The 20,222-nt window shown below is 34.3% G+C and overlaps 2 protein-coding genes across 2 annotated transcripts; both read left to right on the top strand.

Moving 5' to 3' along the window:
- The first annotated feature begins 233 nt into the window (after window positions 1–233).
- Window positions 234–4,470, top strand: LOC130824102 (protein CURVATURE THYLAKOID 1C, chloroplastic). The gene is made up of 7 exons (XM_057688994.1): window positions 234–392; window positions 482–591; window positions 2,415–2,509; window positions 2,713–2,799; window positions 3,259–3,321; window positions 3,915–3,952; window positions 4,051–4,470. The coding sequence occupies exons 2-7, from the start codon at window positions 492–494 to the stop codon at window positions 4,103–4,105; spliced, it is 438 nt and encodes a 145-aa protein (XP_057544977.1). The 5' UTR covers window positions 234–392; window positions 482–491; the 3' UTR covers window positions 4,106–4,470.
- Window positions 4,471–5,852: 1,382 nt separating this feature from the next.
- On the top strand, window positions 5,853–19,288 carry LOC130824026 (golgin candidate 5-like). The gene is made up of 19 exons (XM_057688894.1): window positions 5,853–6,432; window positions 8,262–9,115; window positions 9,223–9,294; window positions 11,438–11,512; window positions 12,744–12,858; window positions 13,813–13,874; window positions 13,976–14,023; window positions 14,909–15,193; window positions 15,297–15,356; window positions 15,450–15,533; window positions 15,618–15,683; window positions 15,753–15,851; window positions 15,966–16,184; window positions 16,280–16,394; window positions 16,475–16,695; window positions 17,220–17,279; window positions 17,359–17,472; window positions 18,930–19,004; window positions 19,100–19,288. Exons 1-19 carry the CDS (start codon window positions 6,288–6,290, stop codon window positions 19,133–19,135), a joined length of 2,805 nt encoding a protein of 934 aa, XP_057544877.1. The 5' UTR covers window positions 5,853–6,287; the 3' UTR covers window positions 19,136–19,288.
- The last annotated feature ends 934 nt before the right edge of the window (window positions 19,289–20,222 follow it).

Here is a 20,222-nt window from a genome sequence, read left to right as displayed (position 1 = left end):
TTGGACGATTTTGAACGGAAAAAGTTAAAAAAAAGTTAAAAAAAAGTTACGATTGTAAGACGCTCAATTATACGAGGCTATCATTAATCATTGATTTAATAAAAAAAAATTAAAAATATCATTAATAAAGTGCCAAAACTCAGAATACCATTGATAATTACCTTATTTTTTAATAATTCAAACGAGACATTTAAAAATTAGACGATTTCGTGGATCGTAAACCGCGACCGCGAGTGTATATGTGGATCTTCGCTCTTAGTAAGTGGTGAATATGAGCCACTCACAAGTCACACCCTTTGAAGTTGTTGTTAGCGTGCTTCCTTTGTCTGCTGTCACCCTTTTTCGCGCTTCGTCTCTCTCACACACATTCATTTCGCTTAAGAATAATCAAGGTAACTTCCTAACTTCCTAATCTCTTTTCATTTTTATGACTCAAATTTGTAGGAATTACATCTAAAAGTTTGTCAATTTGTTGTTCCAGGATTCTTGGGATGGCTTCGATTATTGCAAGTTTGCCTCTTCCCTTGTTGATAAATGGGGTTAAAACCTCTTTGAAGCCCACTTCAACTTTCCCAGTTTGTGCCTTCCGAGGTTAATTTTATCTTGTTTATTTTCTGTTATTAGCTTTTTTTAAGTTTTCAGTTTTCTCTTTATATGTGAATACGTTGGAGAATTGTGTGTGGGCATGTTAGAATTAGAGGCTAATGACTTAGGATTTTGTATACAAATAAAACAATGTTTATTACCTGGTAGAATTCAGAAAATGGGTTTGGGCAACTTAAACAATAGTAAAAGAGTTAAACTAATTAAAAACTCAAAGGAGTTCACTAGTAAAATCAATTGGCAGTAGTTTAGTTAGTCCTATCATGTATAAAGTGATGTATTGATGTTTGATGACTTGCACTAAGTCTAGAACAGGGGAAGAAACAAGTGTAGTGGTTGAAGGGCTTAATCTCTGTCGAGACTGACATTAGTCTCAGTCGTGATTAGTACGTGGAAAAGCTAGAAATTTTGAGGCATTGGAGTCTCGGGTGAGACTGTAAGCCAATTCGGTCGAGATTAAAGTTCGAGGAATTTAGTAACTTTGGTCATGTCTAGATCTCGAGTGAGATTCAAGAAGTCTTAGTCGAGTCCACCCTAGTCTCGACCGAGACTGGGCACGACTGAACGTATTTTGTCAGTCGAGACTACCCTAGTCTCAATCGAGACTGGGCACGACTGCACGTATTATGCAATATGATTTCAACATAAGTTTTAATAAGTTTTCTTAAACCTACGAAGGAGTGGAATTAAAAATTGAGAGCCACAAAATTGAGGGTTTTTTTGCTGAGTAGGCAAAATTCTCGGTATTCGGTGGACGTAGCTATTATATTGATAGTGAACCACGTCAAATTCTTGGTTTTTTTTTCTTATAGTTGTTTATAGTTTTATTTTTGCTTGAATTTTTTTTTGTTGATTTCTTTTGATGTCCGCGCAACAATTGGTATCAGAGCGCATGTTCCGACCTTGGAGTGTTTTCTGAGAGAAACAATGGTCGGAACACTTGCTTGTGAATGAGACTTTTCATTACTATGAGAATGACATGTTGTATCACATGAAAATTTACTCTTAAACTCGTTCAATGGCCAATTACCTAAAGGGCCGATAATTTTGTAAGAGGGAGCCGAAAGGGAAGGAAAAAGAAGGGGATGGAATTACATGGAAGTATCCTTGTTTGCATAGGAGGGAAGGGAATGTAGTTGGATACTTGGATGTGGTATTAGGTATGAGATGATAGAAGATCTTTTCAAGTAGCTCACACTCCCAAAAGAGAATCATCTCATTACAAAACTCAACATGCCTATTAACTCCCTCGTTCCTTGCTTATATACTACTTAGACACTTAGTATAACCATAAAGATTCCCTAATCCCTCCTAATAAACTACTAGAAATAAGAAACTCTACTTAAGCACTAATTACAAAATAACAGAAAGTACTCTTCTAGAAGCTTATTTTTTTCCTAAGACTATATTTCCCTTTGCCCTTTGCTATGCTTGAATCTTCAACATCTACCATGCATGACATGTTGCTTGTAGTTCACGGTTTCCACTAATAAATTGTTTTCTCTATGGTGATATAATAGTTCATATTGGTTAGTAAGGCTTTAGTAATTACCATAAGAAGGCTGTGTACTTCGCACTCCCCCAAGGCCAGAACCACTTAGTGGCATTGTGTTAAATTGTAAATTCAATTTTGTTATTGTCGGGCAGTAGTGCATGTGCCATGTCATATACACACCGGGAATCCTCTGTCAAGCCCATATTCGTTATGTCATTGTACATGAAGTAATGTTTATATACTGTCGTAAATTTTCCTTTTTACCGTCTTTTTAGCTTTGAACTTTATGTTTATTTTGATGGGTGATTTTTTTCAGAGAGACAAGGTCGTGTAGGAATTGTTGTGAGAGCAACAAGTGATAGCTCTGATTCTTCAACATCTCTAAGTGTTGTTCAATCTGTTCAGAATCTTGTGAGCATCTCTTGTAACATACTTCTTATTATTGCTCTATCTATCCCCTTTCTTCCATCTTTCCTTGTCCAGTTTGGATGGTATCTTTAAAAATGAATCGTACTTGTGAAAGCATATATAATGAGTTCCTGCCAGAAGGAATTCCTACACTGTCACTCTTTAATGTACAAATTGCCAATAATTTGGATCATTCTTTGATGCAGTGGGATAAACCCGAGGACCGAATTGCTGTTATTGGTTTGGGATTCACAGCTATTATTGCATTCTGGGCTTCAATAAATGTGGTCGCGGTAAGAGCATAGACTTTTGCTTTGTTTTTATATGAGATTGAGAACTAGAATCTTTACGTTTTCAGGACTCGGGTATATCGATTTGCCATTGTTAGTGATTAATTTGGCCATCTCCTCATAGGCAAAAGCCACAAATTGCAGACAGAAAAGAATGGGTGGCTTTACATGATGTGATAAGTGATACTCTATTTGTTGCTTATAACTTGTGTAATTTATAGTTACTTTTCTTGGGTTTAATTCTGTGCATCAATTTTGTACTTCGACAACTCTGTAGAGATTATTACATTATCTAATTTTTATAAGAATATGACCTGAATTTGATGCATCATTTGAAATTTAATTCATAAGGTGGATCTATCTGCATTCTATTGTTTGTACATCTTTTAAACCTTCATCATGAAAGCTATATATTAGATTTCTCTTTCTTTTGACTCTGGCCTTCTTCTGTTTTATCAACAGGCTGTCGACAAGCTTCCTTTGATTCCCGGTTTCTTGGAATTTGTAGGGATATTGTTCTCTGCGGTATGTATGTTAATAATGCTTTGGAACCCTGATACATTTGTCTAGTCGTTCCTTTATCTACGTCATCCTTGCATATCCATTATCCACAAACTATTTGTCGACTGATTGAATATTGGGGCTTGTACACAAATCCGATGAGGTTTCATCTTAATTGGGGAGTACCCATTAAACTTATATGTTAGTCAACCTCTCTAATTCTTCAATGGGGGATCACATGTGAGTTATTTTTTCGACAATTTTCCTTTTTAGAGCTGCAGGAGTGCCTAGAAAATGGGATATCGGTTCATGAAAGATTGTCATGGATTTCCGGAGGAAAAGGGGATTCCTTTTTCTTCGGATCACAATCTTTCTTTTGAAAGACATGAACTAGAGTACTAGACATAAGATAAACCAAAAAAAGGTTCAATATAGCAGCAATCTATGAACCTTTCCACTTATTAATCGGACGTGTTACATGTAGCTACATTTCATTTTTGTCCTTGTTACCTGACTTTATCATGCTGTCCATCCTGATTACTTTTCCCCTCTTGTTACTGCAAGAATCTTGTTTGGTTTCTATACGTGCACTCTAACGTCTAACAATTCGTTTGCAGTGGTTTGTTTATCGGTATCTCCTCTTCAAACCGGATAGGTGAGGAAAACTCTTCCCATCATCAATACTTCATCTTGTAAGTTTCTGTATCATGTCTGCTTAATATTGAGTTTTTGGGGGTGTATTGACTATTACAGAGAGGAACTATTTCGGAACATCAACAAGTCGCTAGCAAACATCTTGGACCAATGAATATCACTCTATCATATGGAAACTTGATTCTTATTTGTCGTTCTTGTCTATGTTTTCGCTGCATCTGTAGTAGTTCCACGACTCGAGCATCAAGAACACCCCCCTTGTTGTATGGCAAATATAAATGATTTTGTGGCACAACATAATGGTACAGCTTATTTGTTGGTCTAACTCTTTATTTCAACGGTCGTTCGAGCTTGTTAGTGTAACTGAAGTTGCAGCTGAATCAATGAGATTTGTTCCTCCAATTTTCTTCATCTTGACTTGTTAATGTATTTGTGATGGTCCCAACTCCTAAGTTAATAGGAGGCTCTTGGAGTGTGAAATGTTATATTTATGCTGTGGCAAGATCATTTTGCTGTGAATTTTTTTATGGTGCATTGGGTTTATTCTAGATAGAGGTGTTCATTTGGGTTGATTTTAGGTCAGATGTTTCGGATTTTTTGTTCATGTTGGTTTTTTTATAAATGTTAGTCTATTTTTTATATTGGGTCAAATTGAATTCGGTTACAATATCAGATAAATATCGAGTCATCAGATCTGTTTTGAACACCGCTAATTTTGAGATAAACCAAATTTAACAAAATGTAATCACAATGCACTCCTTGTGAGCTAACACCACATTGTACCACCTACACTTTTGCAAATACATTACAGAATGTTTGAATAGCATTTTTAAAAAGGAGAGCGTAGGGACGAATAACACTTTGCAAAATATATTACACTATGTTTAATTTATTTCAATTTAATACTAATAGATTTCAATTTAATACTAATAGTTCAATTAAAAAGATGAAACACACACGTGCAAAAAAAAATGTAACAATTTTAATGGCACATAGAATTTTATATGATACTCCTTTAATATATAATGCTCCCTCCTTTTGGCAATAAGTTTTGGGAGTATTGTCTTTAGCACTATATTTAATGCACTAAAATAATTTTTAATATCTTTAATTTATGTATATTTATAAATTATTAAAGGTTATATTGATAAGATACACTTAGACAAATTAAATAAGATTTCATTAGATTATGTTCTAAGTTTTAATCAATATAAATTAAGATTATTGACAAATAGGGCTAAGACTTGTCAAATTTAAACCTAATTTGAAAATTTAACCGAATTGAATTTGACCAATAAAGATTAACCGGATTGAATTTCCTAAATTTTGGCCAATTTTTGAGTTGTACATCTATATGTTGAAGTTATAACCTTTTTTTTTTTTACAAGTTTTTATTTTAAGTTCATATTCCATAATCATAACATGCTATTAATGTAAAAGCGTATTTGACTCAATATAATAAGAAGATTAGTTTAAATTTTAAACATAAATATTACCTATTATTTTTAGTTTTTTAATTCATAAGGCATTAGGTTGAAATTTTGAGCTACTCTTGTGTGAAAGCATCTTACAGTGATACATATCCATATACATCATCATTATCATTGTGATACATAGAAGTTATAATCAAGGTATGGGAGGCAAAACATATCCTTGTCAGAGAAGTTTGTAAAAGACTTGCAAAAGAAATCTAAACAGTGAAATGTATTCATATAAGGAGCGCGAATCAAACAAACTTAGTGTTTTAATATTCAAAGTTTTCAGTTTTAACAAAATTACATGTTAAAAGTTAAATAATTAAACATGAATATTTAATTTAAGTACAAAAATTAATACTTCAATTAATTTAGTTATTAACCTAATTTAAAATTGTTTGATGAGATTGATGTTTTCCCTCCCTTTCACAATTTTGGTTACATAGAGTAATTTTTTTCATATTTTTCATGATTCTCCCTTGGTATTTCAGTTGGTTCACCATGTAATAAAATGTAAATCATACTCCGTATATAAGTATTTCATCTTCTTCCTCCTCACCTCAATCTGCAGCTGATCACGGTGGAGTAAACAACTGTGCTCTCTCCTTTTTATTCTACACTCTCTTTTCTTCCATTTCCCGCTACATTTTTCTCTTCTTTCTCGATTCTTTGGATCTTTCCATTCATTTTCAGATTCTCGTACTTATATCCAAATCATATTTTCTTTATTGATCAATTTCTTATTTGTTTTGCACGATTCTAATCATATTGCGACACTCAATTGTGAAATGACATTTTTTAGGGTTTAGTGTTGCATGAATCTAAAATCATCGTATTATTGATCGAATCCAAGATCAAAATATGGACTGGTGGGGCGGAAAAGTGTCTTTGGGAAACTTGGATTTCTCAGAGGCAGTTAATAAGCTTCAAGAAAGTGTAAAGAATATTGAAAAGAATTTTGATAGTGCTCTTGGTTTAGAGGATAAGCCTATGTCTAGCGATGAAGGTATTTTCTCTCTTTTTGCAATTATTTTTGGGTATTTCTAATGTTATATATAAATTATTGTTTAGGTTGTTGTATTGTCCACCTGTTGAATTCTTGTAGAAGTTCTTTGTTATATGTGTAATTGGGTGTCAAAATAAGACTTGGAAGTTTCAAATTAGATCAATAAACTTGTGAAAATCATGAAATCGTGGGATCAGACCTGTCAAACTGTTTAATGTGGGTGCCCAACAGTGCTAGAGATGGAGTGGCTAGGCAATGATTTTTCCGGTCTCTGCATTGTGGTAGTTATTTTGCCTCACACTAGTGAGATCAGTGCTCATAAAGTGTAGAATTTAGTTTCCTGGAAATTTAGGTTGTTAGCATTTGTAAATTTATCATTGGTGACGTTAAGGATTTGGTCTGTGCCAAATGTAGTGGGCAGCTGAGGACTTTATTTTTCTTGGTTGTTACATTCATATGGAATCATGTGGTATAGGCGTATGGCTGTCCAAAGGTCTTTTGAGTTCTGGTTTTCTGTAGGAACAGTACATAATTGATCCAATTACTTAATCTACTTTATAGTTTATTGTGCAAAGAGAGGTTTGGGATGAATAACTATTCCACACAATGACACAAGAATAATAGAATGGTGTTGTGTTTCATTTTTTTGATTTGGGGTGTTAAGTTTCTTGACTGTTTGCTTTAGGATTAGTTACTTCTATTTCTGGGCGGAGAGTTGGGGACCTAAGTATCTCTAATTCTATAACAACATTCCATAATTCCAGTGTCGTTAAGTCGCTCCCACATAGGTAGGGTTTGGGGTGTGGGATGTACTCAATGTTACGCTTGTTAGTAATAACAAAGAGGTTGTTTTAGACACAACAACCTCACATAAATAAAAGTGCACGTGATCTCAATAGCCATTTCGACATATTTCGATTGTCCATTATAATTGAAACCATAGGACTATCTATCTTTCAAATGTATTTTATTTCAAAAAGGGAAAATTATTGAAAATTACCTAGAAAAACATCACTTTTGTGAAAAACTACCTAGAAAAATGTTTTTTGTCAAAAAGTAGCTAGAAAATTTATTTTGTTTGTCAAAAGGGACCTACTAACATAACAATTGAGAGTTCCGTTAGTTTTCAATGTACTGGTCATGTGGCTTTGTAAGAACACCAATAAAGCAACTTTCTCATCCTCTTCCTCATTCAACAAACAAAAACCCTAGGCTTGGAAAGTACTTGTCCTTCACCATTAAAGGACGCCATTGTTATAGGAGTGTTTGGAAATCAAGCTTTCAACACAAACAGTAAATCAAAATTTCGAAACAAATCAAAACTTATCTGAGGAAAGAAGATTAATGGAATGGAAGGAGGATGGAGTTCATGACAGCTTTGGGAAGATGAAGAACAGTGGGTTTCTTTTCTAAATTGATTTGAGGAAAGTGGGTATTTGCCTATTTGGGAACCCTAGTGCTATATTCTATCTTTTGCATTTATTTATTTATTTATTTATTTTTTATTAAAATTTGAAAAGCTAACGGAAATCCTAGTAGGTACCTTTTCACAAACAAAATAAATTTTTTAGGTATTTTTTGACAAAAAGATTTGTGCTAGGTAGTTCTTCACAAAAGTGATGTTTTTCTGGGTAGTTTTCAACAATTCTCCCTTTCAAAAAACGAAATAATATTTCAACCTACTTTCGCAACTTGGTTGCTATATTAAATGTGTGTTAGCCCTAGTCCTTTTGGTGTGCATATTTAAGAAATACCAAGGTATATGTTTGTAGCTGAAATAAGAATGGGATATTCTCAGCTGATGTTTCTTTTCCCGAATGTTCTATTAGCTTCTGGACTAAGCACCTCTTCTAGTAGTAGAAATGCACTATTTGATCCAGTTATGGCATTGATGGGCCGTAGAGTAAAGGAAAATACAGATGAGCCAGAGGGCAGTGAAACCCTTCCGGATGAAGCAAAAAAAATAGTAAGTAAAGATGAATTACCAGATGTTTCAGAAAGAAATCAGGATCTATCTGTTATTGAGGTGAAAGATGATGATGTTGAAACTGAACCTAAGCCTTCCATGGAGGTGAAAGAGGGGGAGGTGAATGAAGAAAAGGTTCATGTTGATTCTGAAGTTGTGGATGATATGGATCAGTCAGAAGACTCCAGTAAAGTAAATTCTGATGCACAGGAACCTGTCACCTCATCTGAGTCCACATTTCACAATATTTCTAGGACAGCAGAGTCTGATACGGAGCTTGACAAGGAGGGGAAACCTGAGGTAATATCCTCTGAACATCGAGAATCATTTGAAAACAAACTACAACATGATGAAGTGACTCAAGACCATATTGATACAATTACAAGTATGGAAGCAAGTGTGCAGGAGCTAGCTGTGGACACGGGAACCACTGCTGAATGTGAGGAGGATTTGAAAAGTAACCTTGCTGGAAATCTGGTTGAACACTCCATGCCTATTGGTTTCACTACTGTTGTTGAATCTGTAAGTCCTACTGAATTAGTCAACAAATTATCTGACGAACTTCCTAACACTGTTATTCAAGAAATGCTTTCTGAGGAAAGTAATTTAAACGTTGCACCTGCTCAAGTGTTAAAACCATCTAAAGAAGATGAAATGCATGTCAAGGAGATGAAAATGATGGAGGCTGCATTGCAGGGAGCTGCCCAACAAGCTCAAGTACGTCTTGTTTTGGCTTGCTTATTTTTATAGTTGTTTTCTTATTAGAAGACATAAGTTACATTATTTCAATTTCATTATCTTTTATATCATTGTTCTATTTCCAGGCTAAAGCAGATGAGATAGCCAAATTAACGAGTGAAAATGAACAGTTGAAATCTGTCATAGAGGATTTGAGGGTAAGCATTATGCACTTTATTCATGTTTTCATTAATTTTATCCTACAAGTTGTCGCTGCGGTCAGGAGAACACTCAAAATCAAGCTCTGTGGGAATCTTAGAGGAAAATGGAAATTTAGTTTTTCAATTTTTCTGTTGGTTCTGAATATTAGATTTTTTAGGGTATTGGAATTTTGTTTGTCATTGGGTATTGGAATCTTAGATTTTTTCAATTTTGTTTGTTCCTCTTAAGCTAAGATCCGTCCTCCTCCTTAGTTTTGAGTTGTGGCTAGAAGTGAAATTAGTCTTAAAAGGAAAGGGCATATGAATTCTATCCTTTAGTCCACTATAGTTAGTTGGCTTCTGGACAGAATCACATGAAGTCTGACTCTATTTCAACTTTTTGGTAGAAATTGACTTAGAATTTATTGGAATTTTAATTGAAGGAAAATTTTAGTGGACATGTGATGTGAAAATTTTATTTACTGCAAGCGCACAAGGTACGTGTAGCTGCGGGTCGAACACAAGGAAGCTAATTTACAGTGAGGAAATAAATAAAATGTAGGTTTTTTATATCTAAACTAGTGTAAATTATAATCTAATAGGATGTAAACTGTATAATGGGGAAAGTCTAGGATATTGAGATTACCAATTCATATATAGACAACAATAACGACCGAATATCTATAAGTTATGAATAAAAAATGTAAAGTGATTTATGTAAATTTCAAGCTCTCGCTGTATTGATTAAATTAATTAGAATTTAACTAAAGTATGCCTTGAATTTAAGTTACTTCTAGTCTCAAACTCTCATTTAAACCCTAAACTTGCTTCTAGACATGGCTTATATTAAAAGGAATAAGCAAAATAAATAAAATTAACCAAATCCATGTATAAATAAAGATGTAGAAAAAATAAGAATGAGTGAAAACTCAATTGAATTTGATCTAATAACATTAAGTACTTTAATCAAAAGTCACAGGATGTAAAAAGAAAAATTTGTAGGAATCAAGAGTGTCAAAATTAGGTTTTTTTAGAGCCTGTTATATGTAAGGCTAACTAAGGAAAAAGAAAAAGAAACCTAAAACTAACCTAATTTAACTTAGGAAAATAATTAAAAAAATAAAGAATAAAAAAACTAACCATAACGTGGATCTGAACAACGTCCAGACGGAAGGCTACGAGTCGTCGAGCAGTGACTCGTCGCTTGTATGGCGAACTTCAAACGACTGTCATTTCTTTCTTGGGTGTCGGAATTAGACATATAATATACCTTTGGAACATATGTGAAGTCTAGTTTCAACGCCACTAGTCTCACATCAATACAATCTTCCTATCAAAAGCTATGTTCAAAATAGTGAAAATATGTATCAAATTTCATCGCAAAACGTTTGTATTATGAACACTTTTCAACTCTTTTATTCCTCTTCTTTGTCAAACTTATTTAACTAAGACAAAACCACCTTACTAAACTCCATCAGGCATCATCATTAAAATCATAAGAATTGTGCTTAAAACGATCAAAGCCACTCAAAATCAACATAAATAACCAAAATGGGTAAAGTAGCATAATTTTCTAAAATAAGCACAAAACACTAACAATGATATCATAAAAGAGTATAAATTAAGTGATTAAGTGCAAATAATTGGGCTTATCAACATGGATCTTGGAGAGCTTTGTGACTGTTGGGTTTATGAGTTTTCATTTTTAATATATTTTTTATAGTATTTGCATTTAAAATGCGGTAACGGTCGTGGTCGCGTTAACGGAATGGTGATGTGGTAACCAGAGTGATGCGGTTAGCCGGTTATTGTAACACTTAAATATCGGTCAAAACCGTAAGATATCCATTAATACGGCCTAAAACGCAATTTTTTTACACTTTTACAATGCGGGGAATATCGTTTTGTTTATTTGGAAACCTTTACAACGCAGCCGAATGCGGCCTTGTTTTTACACTATGTTTGCGTTGGAATTTTTTCTATTGAAGTGTCCTTTATCATTGTCCTAAGGTTCTAAACAAGTGAGCATGCAATAAATTCTTTTTTGTTGGAACACAAAGGTCGACTATGTAGAGCTTCTACAATTAGCTTCTTTTACTAGAGATCTACTATTGTTGATATTTTCCAATCTTATCTAAAAACAGCCTTATATCTATGACAGAGGAAATCCAATGACGCAGAAATTGAGTCGTTGCGCGAGGAATACCACCAAAGGGTTGCAATTCTTGAACGGAAGGTACATTGTATTACATTATGAACTTGAAATCAGGTTGAGAGCATATATTTTGTTTTTTATTATGTTATATTATGAACATATCTTGGCATTGGAATGGCATTTTGTTGTTGTATGAATTCTCCCGGTCATGTTTTCTGACATTCCTTTTGATGTGCCAGAATGCGTACCAACTTGTCCTTCAATTGTAAATTATGTAACTAGTGGATCTATGTATCCTTTACTTACAAATATTTATAACTTATCTACAACAATGCCTTAATCCCAAAAGATTGAATTCAACTATATGAACCAATAAAGTCTGCATGATTTCTTTCTCCATTCATTTTGATTTTCCACCCATCTCAATCTGTAAATTTAAATTCTGCATATTCTTTTTTACTCTTGCCTTAAGGTCATCTTTTGTCTTCCTCGCTTTCTTTTTTAGTCCTCTGATATCTTACTTTCTATCTTACTTACCGATTCACTAATACCCCGTCTTTATACATGGTCAAACTATGTTATACGACTTTTTTGTTCCTCCATATTTGCAACTCCTAAACACTTCTTTATATCTTTGTTTCGAATTCTATCCCTTGAGATATGCCAGTTCATTGATTTAAGCATTCCCATTTTCCAACTATGATCCTTATTAAAATCCCAACAGGTGTTCGATAAAACTTGCCATTTAACTGGGGGCACTCCTCCTCACATAATATCTCAGTATCCCCTTTCCACTTTTGCTACTCACACTCAACTCTATGAGCACTTCTTGTTGGATATCCCTAATATTTGAAATATGGACCCAAGGTATTTGAAGTATCCACTTGGAACGATTTATTTCTCTTCAAACTTTATAGTGTCTCTACTTATCTCATTTGTGCTAACGTGGCATTTCATGTTCTCCATCTTTAAACTCTTTTAACTCAAACTCTTGTGTCTATCTTTCTAACTTATCATTTACTCTCTCGGCGATCTCATCTAGTAAAATAATATCATCAGCAAACAACATGCACCAAGGCACGAACAATCAAGTTGTCTCATTTAGGACCCTTGCAAAAAGAAACTGCCTTGCGGCCAAACTTATTTGCTTATATTTTTTGGGTGCTTAGTTATTTTGAAGTTTGCCTAATGTTGGTCACAGTTTTCATTTGACTTCCAATTAATTTCTTACTCTCCAAATGAAAAATTAATAGTTTGAATGGGGTTGTTGTAAGCTATTCTTCATATACATTTGCTGCTTGCTTGTTTTTAGGTTTATGCTCTTACGAAGGAAAGGGATACATTACGGCGGGAGCAGAACAAAAGAAGTGATGCTGCTGCTCTCCTGAAGGAAAAAGATGAAATTATCACTCAAGTAATGGCTGAGGGTGAGAGCTGAACTTGAGGATGTCTTTTTTTTTTGTTCCTTCATGAACTTTAAATGGCTGTAACTTGTGTGGTTAGTGGCTTTGTTACGAACACTTGATAAAGCATTTGACAACATGTGACAATAGGGGTCTTTCATTGATTCCTTAGTTTCTAAAATCTGAATTATAGAACTTGTTTTCCATGGGTTTCTTGGATTGAATCTATGTGGCTAATTGCTGTCTTTTTAATAATATTTGTGAAAATTAAGCTAAAAGCCTCAACTTAAAGTCTGTAGAGGATATAGGTAATTAGTTATAGTCAGCTGGTTTTTGTAGAAACCAAGTGGCTAAGCCTTATGCTGAACATAACTGATGAACTTATGTGTTTGTCCAGACCCGAATTACCTTTTGCTAACAACACATTCGGGTACACCTGTGTTTCTTTGAAGTTATGAAGAAATATATTTACTTTGGAGTTGTGCTATATACAGCTTTTTTGTTGCATTATTAACCTACCTAAAGGCCAATTCCGTTGAAACTGCTGTGAAATGTACCCATGAGATCCTGCCACCCCAAAACTTTTATCTATGTTGATTTCACACCAATACTTAAGGTGTGATTGATGAATTGGAAGTTGGAAGTATGAAACAGTAGCATAGTGTGGTGCGAAGAGAGATTATTCATTTGGTTTCATGCATTTATTTACTAAATCAGAGAACAAGATTGGACAAACTATACATGGAGGGTTTGGATACCAATTTCAGAATTTCATTTAATTTTGAATATTATTTTATCTTGATAAACAACTATATACTACATACTCTAAAGATGATTTTTTCGAAGTATTTTTCTCTTTTTGGAAATTTGATATTGTTAACTTTGATTCTCCCTTTTCATTTGTGGGGATGTATAGGCTGCTGTTTATTTATTTTCGAATTATTGCACTGACCTATATCCGCCTGTTGTCTATGATAGGAGAAGAGCTCTCAAAGAAGCAAGCTGCACAAGAAGCTCAAATTAGGAAATTAAGGGCACAGGTTTTTGATCTGATCTTGTGCTTTTTTCTTTTGTTACGGTAAGATGACTGATTTCTGTAGTTTACTAATTTGCAATTCACGGGTTTTCCTATGTAAGCTAGATTAGAGAATTGGATGAAGAGAAGAAGGCTTTGATTACCAAACAACAGGTATGGATTATTCTCAAAATGGATTTTAAATTATAGACTAATAATCTTTTTAACTTTTTAAAATTAAAATTTTCGCTTGATGCCATATCATCTTTTGCCTAGATATAATGTATTTCGGTAGCATACACTCCACTTCTATAGGTTACCAAATGGTTTCCACGTTTTCTGCACGATGTTTTAAGTACTAATGGGTCATATGCTTGTGCCAATTTAAAAATAGACGCCCATTCCTGATTTTCTTGTTCCATATCTGAAACTTTCACGAACACTCTTAAAGCCATCTCTAAAATGTAAATGAGGAGATTTCAACTGATCTCTAATTCTTTTATTACCACATTTTAAAAATCAATGTTGCTTTACTGATCTATTAGTAGCAGATTAGCTATTAACAAAATCTCGTTAAATCAACTTGTGATTCTAAAATGTGGTAATAAACAAATCAGAGTCCTGTTGCAATGACCCCATGTTTTCTTTAGAAGTTTCTCATTCTTTGAAGGGTGTGATAGTATCATGGGTGTTTTTGTAGTGCTTAATTTCTATTTTCTTCATTTCTGAACAGTTTTGTACTTTTCTCCCCAGAAGTTTCAATATTATTGTATAATACTACCAAACTATCAAATTCTTCAAATTGTCTCTTCCCTACTACAAATTGTGTTCGGAAGATTTTGGATTAACTTGTGTATGAGATAGCTTTGAATAAGTTTTTTCTACTTGCTACCTATTGTTTTAGACAACATTTGTTTTAGTCAAAAACAGAAAAATAAGTATTGTGAGCTGCTTTTGTTGAAAAATGCAAATCATTGAAGCGTCAATTGTGTCAAGTGTGATCTTGGTATTTGTCTGTATCTTTTATCCTACTCAGAATATTTGTTTGGAGGTGTGTAGCTTGAAGAGAATAAAGTGGAAAGTATAAAGAAAGACAAGGCAGCAACTGAAAAGTTGCTACAAGAAACAATTGAAAAGCACCAAGCAGAGCTTGCTAGTCAGAAGGAATACTATTCTAATGCTTTAAACGCAGCAAAGGAAGCCGAAGCATTAGCGGAGGCACGCGCCAGTAATGAAGCCCGAACGGAGGTTGAGGGACGTCTAAGGGAGGCTGAGGAACGTGAAACAATGTTTGTCCAAGCCCTTGAGGAATTAAGGCAGACGTTAAGCAGCCAGGAGCAACAGGTTATTTTTCTAACGTATCTTCATGCTGATGTTTTTTGTTATAACTATTTGAATATGCTTCATTTAATGTCCTATTGGTTCTTTTGCTAATCATACCTTATAGGCCATTATGAAGGAAGACATGTTATGCGGAGAGATTGAGGATCTTCACAAAAGATACCAGGTGCATTGTGATCTATTATACTTAATTAATATTCTTTTGCTACTACGTACCTGGTGCCAATATAGGTTTTTAATTTTGCTTGGCTGTGCCTAGGTTAGCGAGCGCCGTTGCGAGGAACTTGTTTCTCAATTACCTGAATCGACTAGGCCTCTATTGCGACAAATTGAAGCTATGCAGGTTGTTCTTCTAAGATAGAATTGCTTAAAAGTTTATAGGTCTCTTTAAAATTGTTTGAAATTTGTGTTTTTTCTTTGGTCGTAGGAAACGTCTGCTAACAAGGCTGAAGCTTGGGCAGCTGTGGAGAGAACACTTCAATCTCGGCTTCAGGTTCTTATTCGTCCTTTATGTTTGTACCCCGACAAATATTGGGCTGTTCTTACAAGGTTTGTTGTACAGGAAGCAGAAGCCAAAGCTTCCTCTGCGGATGAAAGGGAGCGATCCATAAATGAGCGCCTGTCTCAAACTCTATCTCGGATTAATGTTCTTGAAGCCCAGGTAAAGTTCAATTCTTTGCTATAGACAGAATCTATCAAATTTAATAAACCCAAGCCTTTTGCTTATCTTGATTCCTGAACATACATAATGACTCGAAGCTGGTGCAATTTGTAGATTTCATGTCTCAGAACAGAGCAGACACAGTTAAACAGATCTCTTGAGAAGGAAAGACAAAGAGCAGCTGAAAATCGGCAAGAGTACCTTGCAGCAAAGGAAATCGCTGATACTCATGAAGGCCGTGTAAATCAGCTTGAAGAAGAGATCAAGGAACTAAAAAGAAAACATAAAAGCGAGTTGCAAGAATCACTAACTTACAGGGAACTCCTACTGCAGGTTGACTTTTGTTTACAATTATCATTTATTCTCACTGCATTTTTAGTTGTATTGATTGCACATTCATCAGTTTGATATGTTTATGGATAACTTAGGAGTTAGATCGGGAAAAAACAGAAAAACTGGAATTGGAAAAGGCTGCTCATATACAGTCTGCTTCTGTGTCAGATCAAAGCCTGACGACGAAGAACAAAACAACACTTGAGAATGGTATTATATCGTTGGTTGCCCATAAAAATTTGCCCCCATATTTTATGCATCTCTGACTCACACACACATTACTATTGCAGGGCAGTTAAATCGTAAACTTTCAAGTGCTAGCAGTGTTGGCAATATGGAAGAAAGCTTCTTCTTGCAGGCTTCGCTAGAGTCTTCATCCACTTTGCTAGAGCGTAGAAATTCTGGAGAGGCTACCATGAGTTCTTATTACCTGAAGAGTATGAACCCAAGTGCTTTTGAAGCTGCCCTTCGGCAAAAGGAGGGAGAACTTGCTTCATATATGTCTCGCCTGGTATGAATTTAAATATTACAAGACTCCCTCTTACCTTTATTTATTTAGTTCTTACATTCTTGATAGTTTTGCTCTACACTAATGATCAACATAAATTTGAATTTTTTAAAGGTGCAATTTTAGAAAAATTGCTACATCATTGTCATGTTATGAATCATGTACAATTTCTGGAAGAATTTTGGATTTTTGTTGTAGGATATGAAGTTCTACTAATAGGCTTGTATCCTATAGCAATTTTTGTTGATCGCTTCATGACGTTGAGCTCGGACTCAAATTTTAATATACTTGGAAGGAAAGGAACCACTTGGAACCAACTCATCTATAATCCTGAATAGAATTTCCCTGACTGCTTGCTTTAATAATGATTAGTATTTGAAGAGAGAAAATTTTGATGTTGCCAATTTGGGATTCAAATGATAGTAATTAAAATTGAGTGGTGCAAATCTGGATAATGAAACAAGTTAATGGCCGAACCAGTCCTAATGTCTAAACCCAGGTTTAACTATCTCACTTATATATTTTAGGCTTCCATGGAATCTATACGGGACTCACTTGCTGAAGAGTTAGTTAAAATGACGGAGCAGGTTTGTTCCTTTTCACTCACGTTCCCTTTATGAGATCTTGTGCTTCTATTCTGCTCTCTCAAGTTAATCTGCTTTTCAGTGTGAGAAAGAGCGAGGCGAGGCTTCTATGCTGCCTGGCATTCGGGCTGAGCTAGATGCTTTAAGAAGGAGACATACAGCTGCTTTGGAACTGATGGGGGAACGTGATGAGGAAGTATGTTTGTTTAAGTTATCTGATTTGCTCTGAATTGTTTATTTCCTACAGCTTATTTTATTCACTTTATATTTATGCTTGTTGAGAATATAAAGGTTAGCTTTTGGTCAAATGATATGATTGTATGCTGTTTTTATGTCCTTGATAAGAATAAACAGAATGTATTGCAAATTTGGTGAATGTGTTCCTGGTTGTCTCAAGCTTAGATTGGTGAATTGCAGATAGGATGGTCAATTATATTTGTACCCATGTAATATGTGCTGACTGCTGAAGCTCTTCTGGCTGTTGTCTCAATAGGGTGAAGAGGCTATGACATCATACAATGTGTTGATTTGGTTGCTATTTAGTTGAGGATGTGAATTTCACTTGTTTAATGACTGCCTATGGAATTGATGCATTTTCCATGAATATGGCATGCTTAGCATGCCTTGACTATGTAAGAAACCTCAAAGTGTGCCATATACCTGCCTGTTCAGTCTTAGTCATAAGCATTGTTTCTGCTAACTTTATTAGGCTACGGCTATTAGCTTGTCTTTCTTCACTCATCTTAATGAAAGCCTTCTAGTTTGAATTCTGATTATTACTTCCCTGATGAAGAATATAAGTTTTCTTGAATCCACATAATGGGTTTTGATTTGGTGGCTTCTGGTTTCAGTTTTGGTTGCTTCCTTTTTCATTGGGTTAAAGCTTATGGGACTCCTGCTTCTTGATTGTACATACTTTCATATGCTGGCACATTTTGTTTGTCCAGAACTTTTTGAAGCAATGATCCTCAGCTTGTATTAAATTATCATATCTCGAAGTGGAACAGCCCTGAATTATATAACGGGAATCTTCTATGATTCTTCCCCATTTCGACATTATCTGGTTTTCCAAGTGCTATATTGATAATAAGTTAGACCATTCCACCTTGTGCGGACATTGGCTATGGGTGGTGAAGTTTGTGATCAACTCTTAACCCCGGAGAATAATTGGGAAAATTCATTAGAAACAAAAATCATTTCAAATTATGGAGTTTGATGTTAGGAGCTTGTCATATACTTCATATCAAGAAGAATCACTATTGTAGATTGTGGATTCCATGAGTATGGTATTCAATACAATTTGTTCTGTTAACGAAAGCAAGTTTTGAGCTAATTATGGGTAGAATAGTACTTCATATAAAAAGGATTCTCATTCATGTACTAACAATTTTCACCCCTTTGACCCTGCATAGGTGGGAGCCACTTGGTATAGGGAAAATGGTAGTTTGGCATGTTGTTGGATTTCCATATATTCCTTTGTATGATGTGTTTTAATAATTTTCCAAGAGTTTTAACAGGAGATCATTAGCTTTTTCTCCGTCAGACTAACTGGAATTGCTGGATGGAGTTCACTAGTTTTTCTTCCCTTCCTCCCATGTATGTTTTCTCCATCTGAGGAAAGTATATTTTCTGACAATCTAAATTGGTTTTCAGTTGGAAGAACTCCGTGCTGATATCGTGGATTTAAAAGAAATGTATCGGGAACAAGTTAATTTACTTGTTAATAAGGTACTTTTCTGCTTCATTTTCTGAAAATACATCGTATTACTATTACAGTTCATATGCATATTCATACTTCATCTTTGCTTGCAAATCTTACACAGATTCAAATGCTAAGTCCGCAAATGGGTGCTGCTTGATCACATTGACGATTTTCTGCGTCCAGTTTTCCGTCCATGCAATTTTAGCACAAACTTCTGTCGGCATCTAATTTTTCATCCGAGCAAGTTTAGCATCCTTTAATATCCGCATCCAGTTTTCTGTCCATGGAAGTGTAACTATTTTTCTTACAACATTTTTAATCTGCAGCCCTGGTTCAGTCAGTACGAAACCGGATTCTCTCCGGATAGAACTTGACTTCGGCAATGCATACATTACTTTAAGTTGGTGGTCAATACTATAGTAAGTCAGTAACTTGTAGCATATTTCCAACTCATGTAGAAAGAAGTGTTGGCCTTTTATATTTTGTTTTCTTGCTTCTACTCATTCAATTGTGCAAAATGTAAGACCTTCCTGTATTTGTTATGCTATTTTCTTGCTCAACTATCTCAATCTGCCTCGTCGGCATTGCATAGAGGTGATTTGTAATTTTTAGTTTTATATTTATTTAAAAGTTTTCCATTTTTGTTGTTATAACTTTGCCACGTTGTAACTTTTTATTTTATTTTATGAAGAAAATGATTATTTACAAGTGGATGAAGGAAATTTGAAATTAAATTAATAAAATAAAAAAAGAGATGAAGTTTGGATGAGATGAGAAGACGATGCGTATCTTCGAGCGACCAGCAATTAAGCCCAATGGTGAAGATAATGATCACTCGTTGTCTAATTTTATTCAATTTAATTTCGCTAAGAACATGCCCAAATTTGATATATATAGTAAAATCTCAAAAATTATATAATTGCTTTGGAGACTATAATATTGTTCAAGCTTATAGTTTTATTCTCAATCTCAAATAAATGTTGTTGAGATATTCTCAATTTCACTAACAATAACAAGCATATAGATGATTGTGTAGTTTAAAAAGTTTTTAGCATCAAGATTTAAAACTTATTTATATTCTTATTATCAAGTGTCCAAAAATATTAGTTGGTGAGATTATTCTTCTTACATTTGAGTTTTATAGTTTTATTCAGGTTATAATTAGAATTTATAGTAGTATTTCTTTTAATGTATTTAGTTTTTAACTTTAAATTTTGTGTTATATAACTCTTTTAAATATATTA

The sequence above is a fragment of the Amaranthus tricolor genome, chromosome 1 (assembly GCF_026212465.1).
Source record: "Amaranthus tricolor cultivar Red isolate AtriRed21 chromosome 1, ASM2621246v1, whole genome shotgun sequence".
NCBI lineage: Eukaryota > Viridiplantae > Streptophyta > Magnoliopsida > Caryophyllales > Amaranthaceae > Amaranthus > Amaranthus tricolor.
The sequence above is the reverse complement of the archived record's forward strand: the minus strand, read 5'-3'. Positions and strand labels throughout refer to the sequence as shown.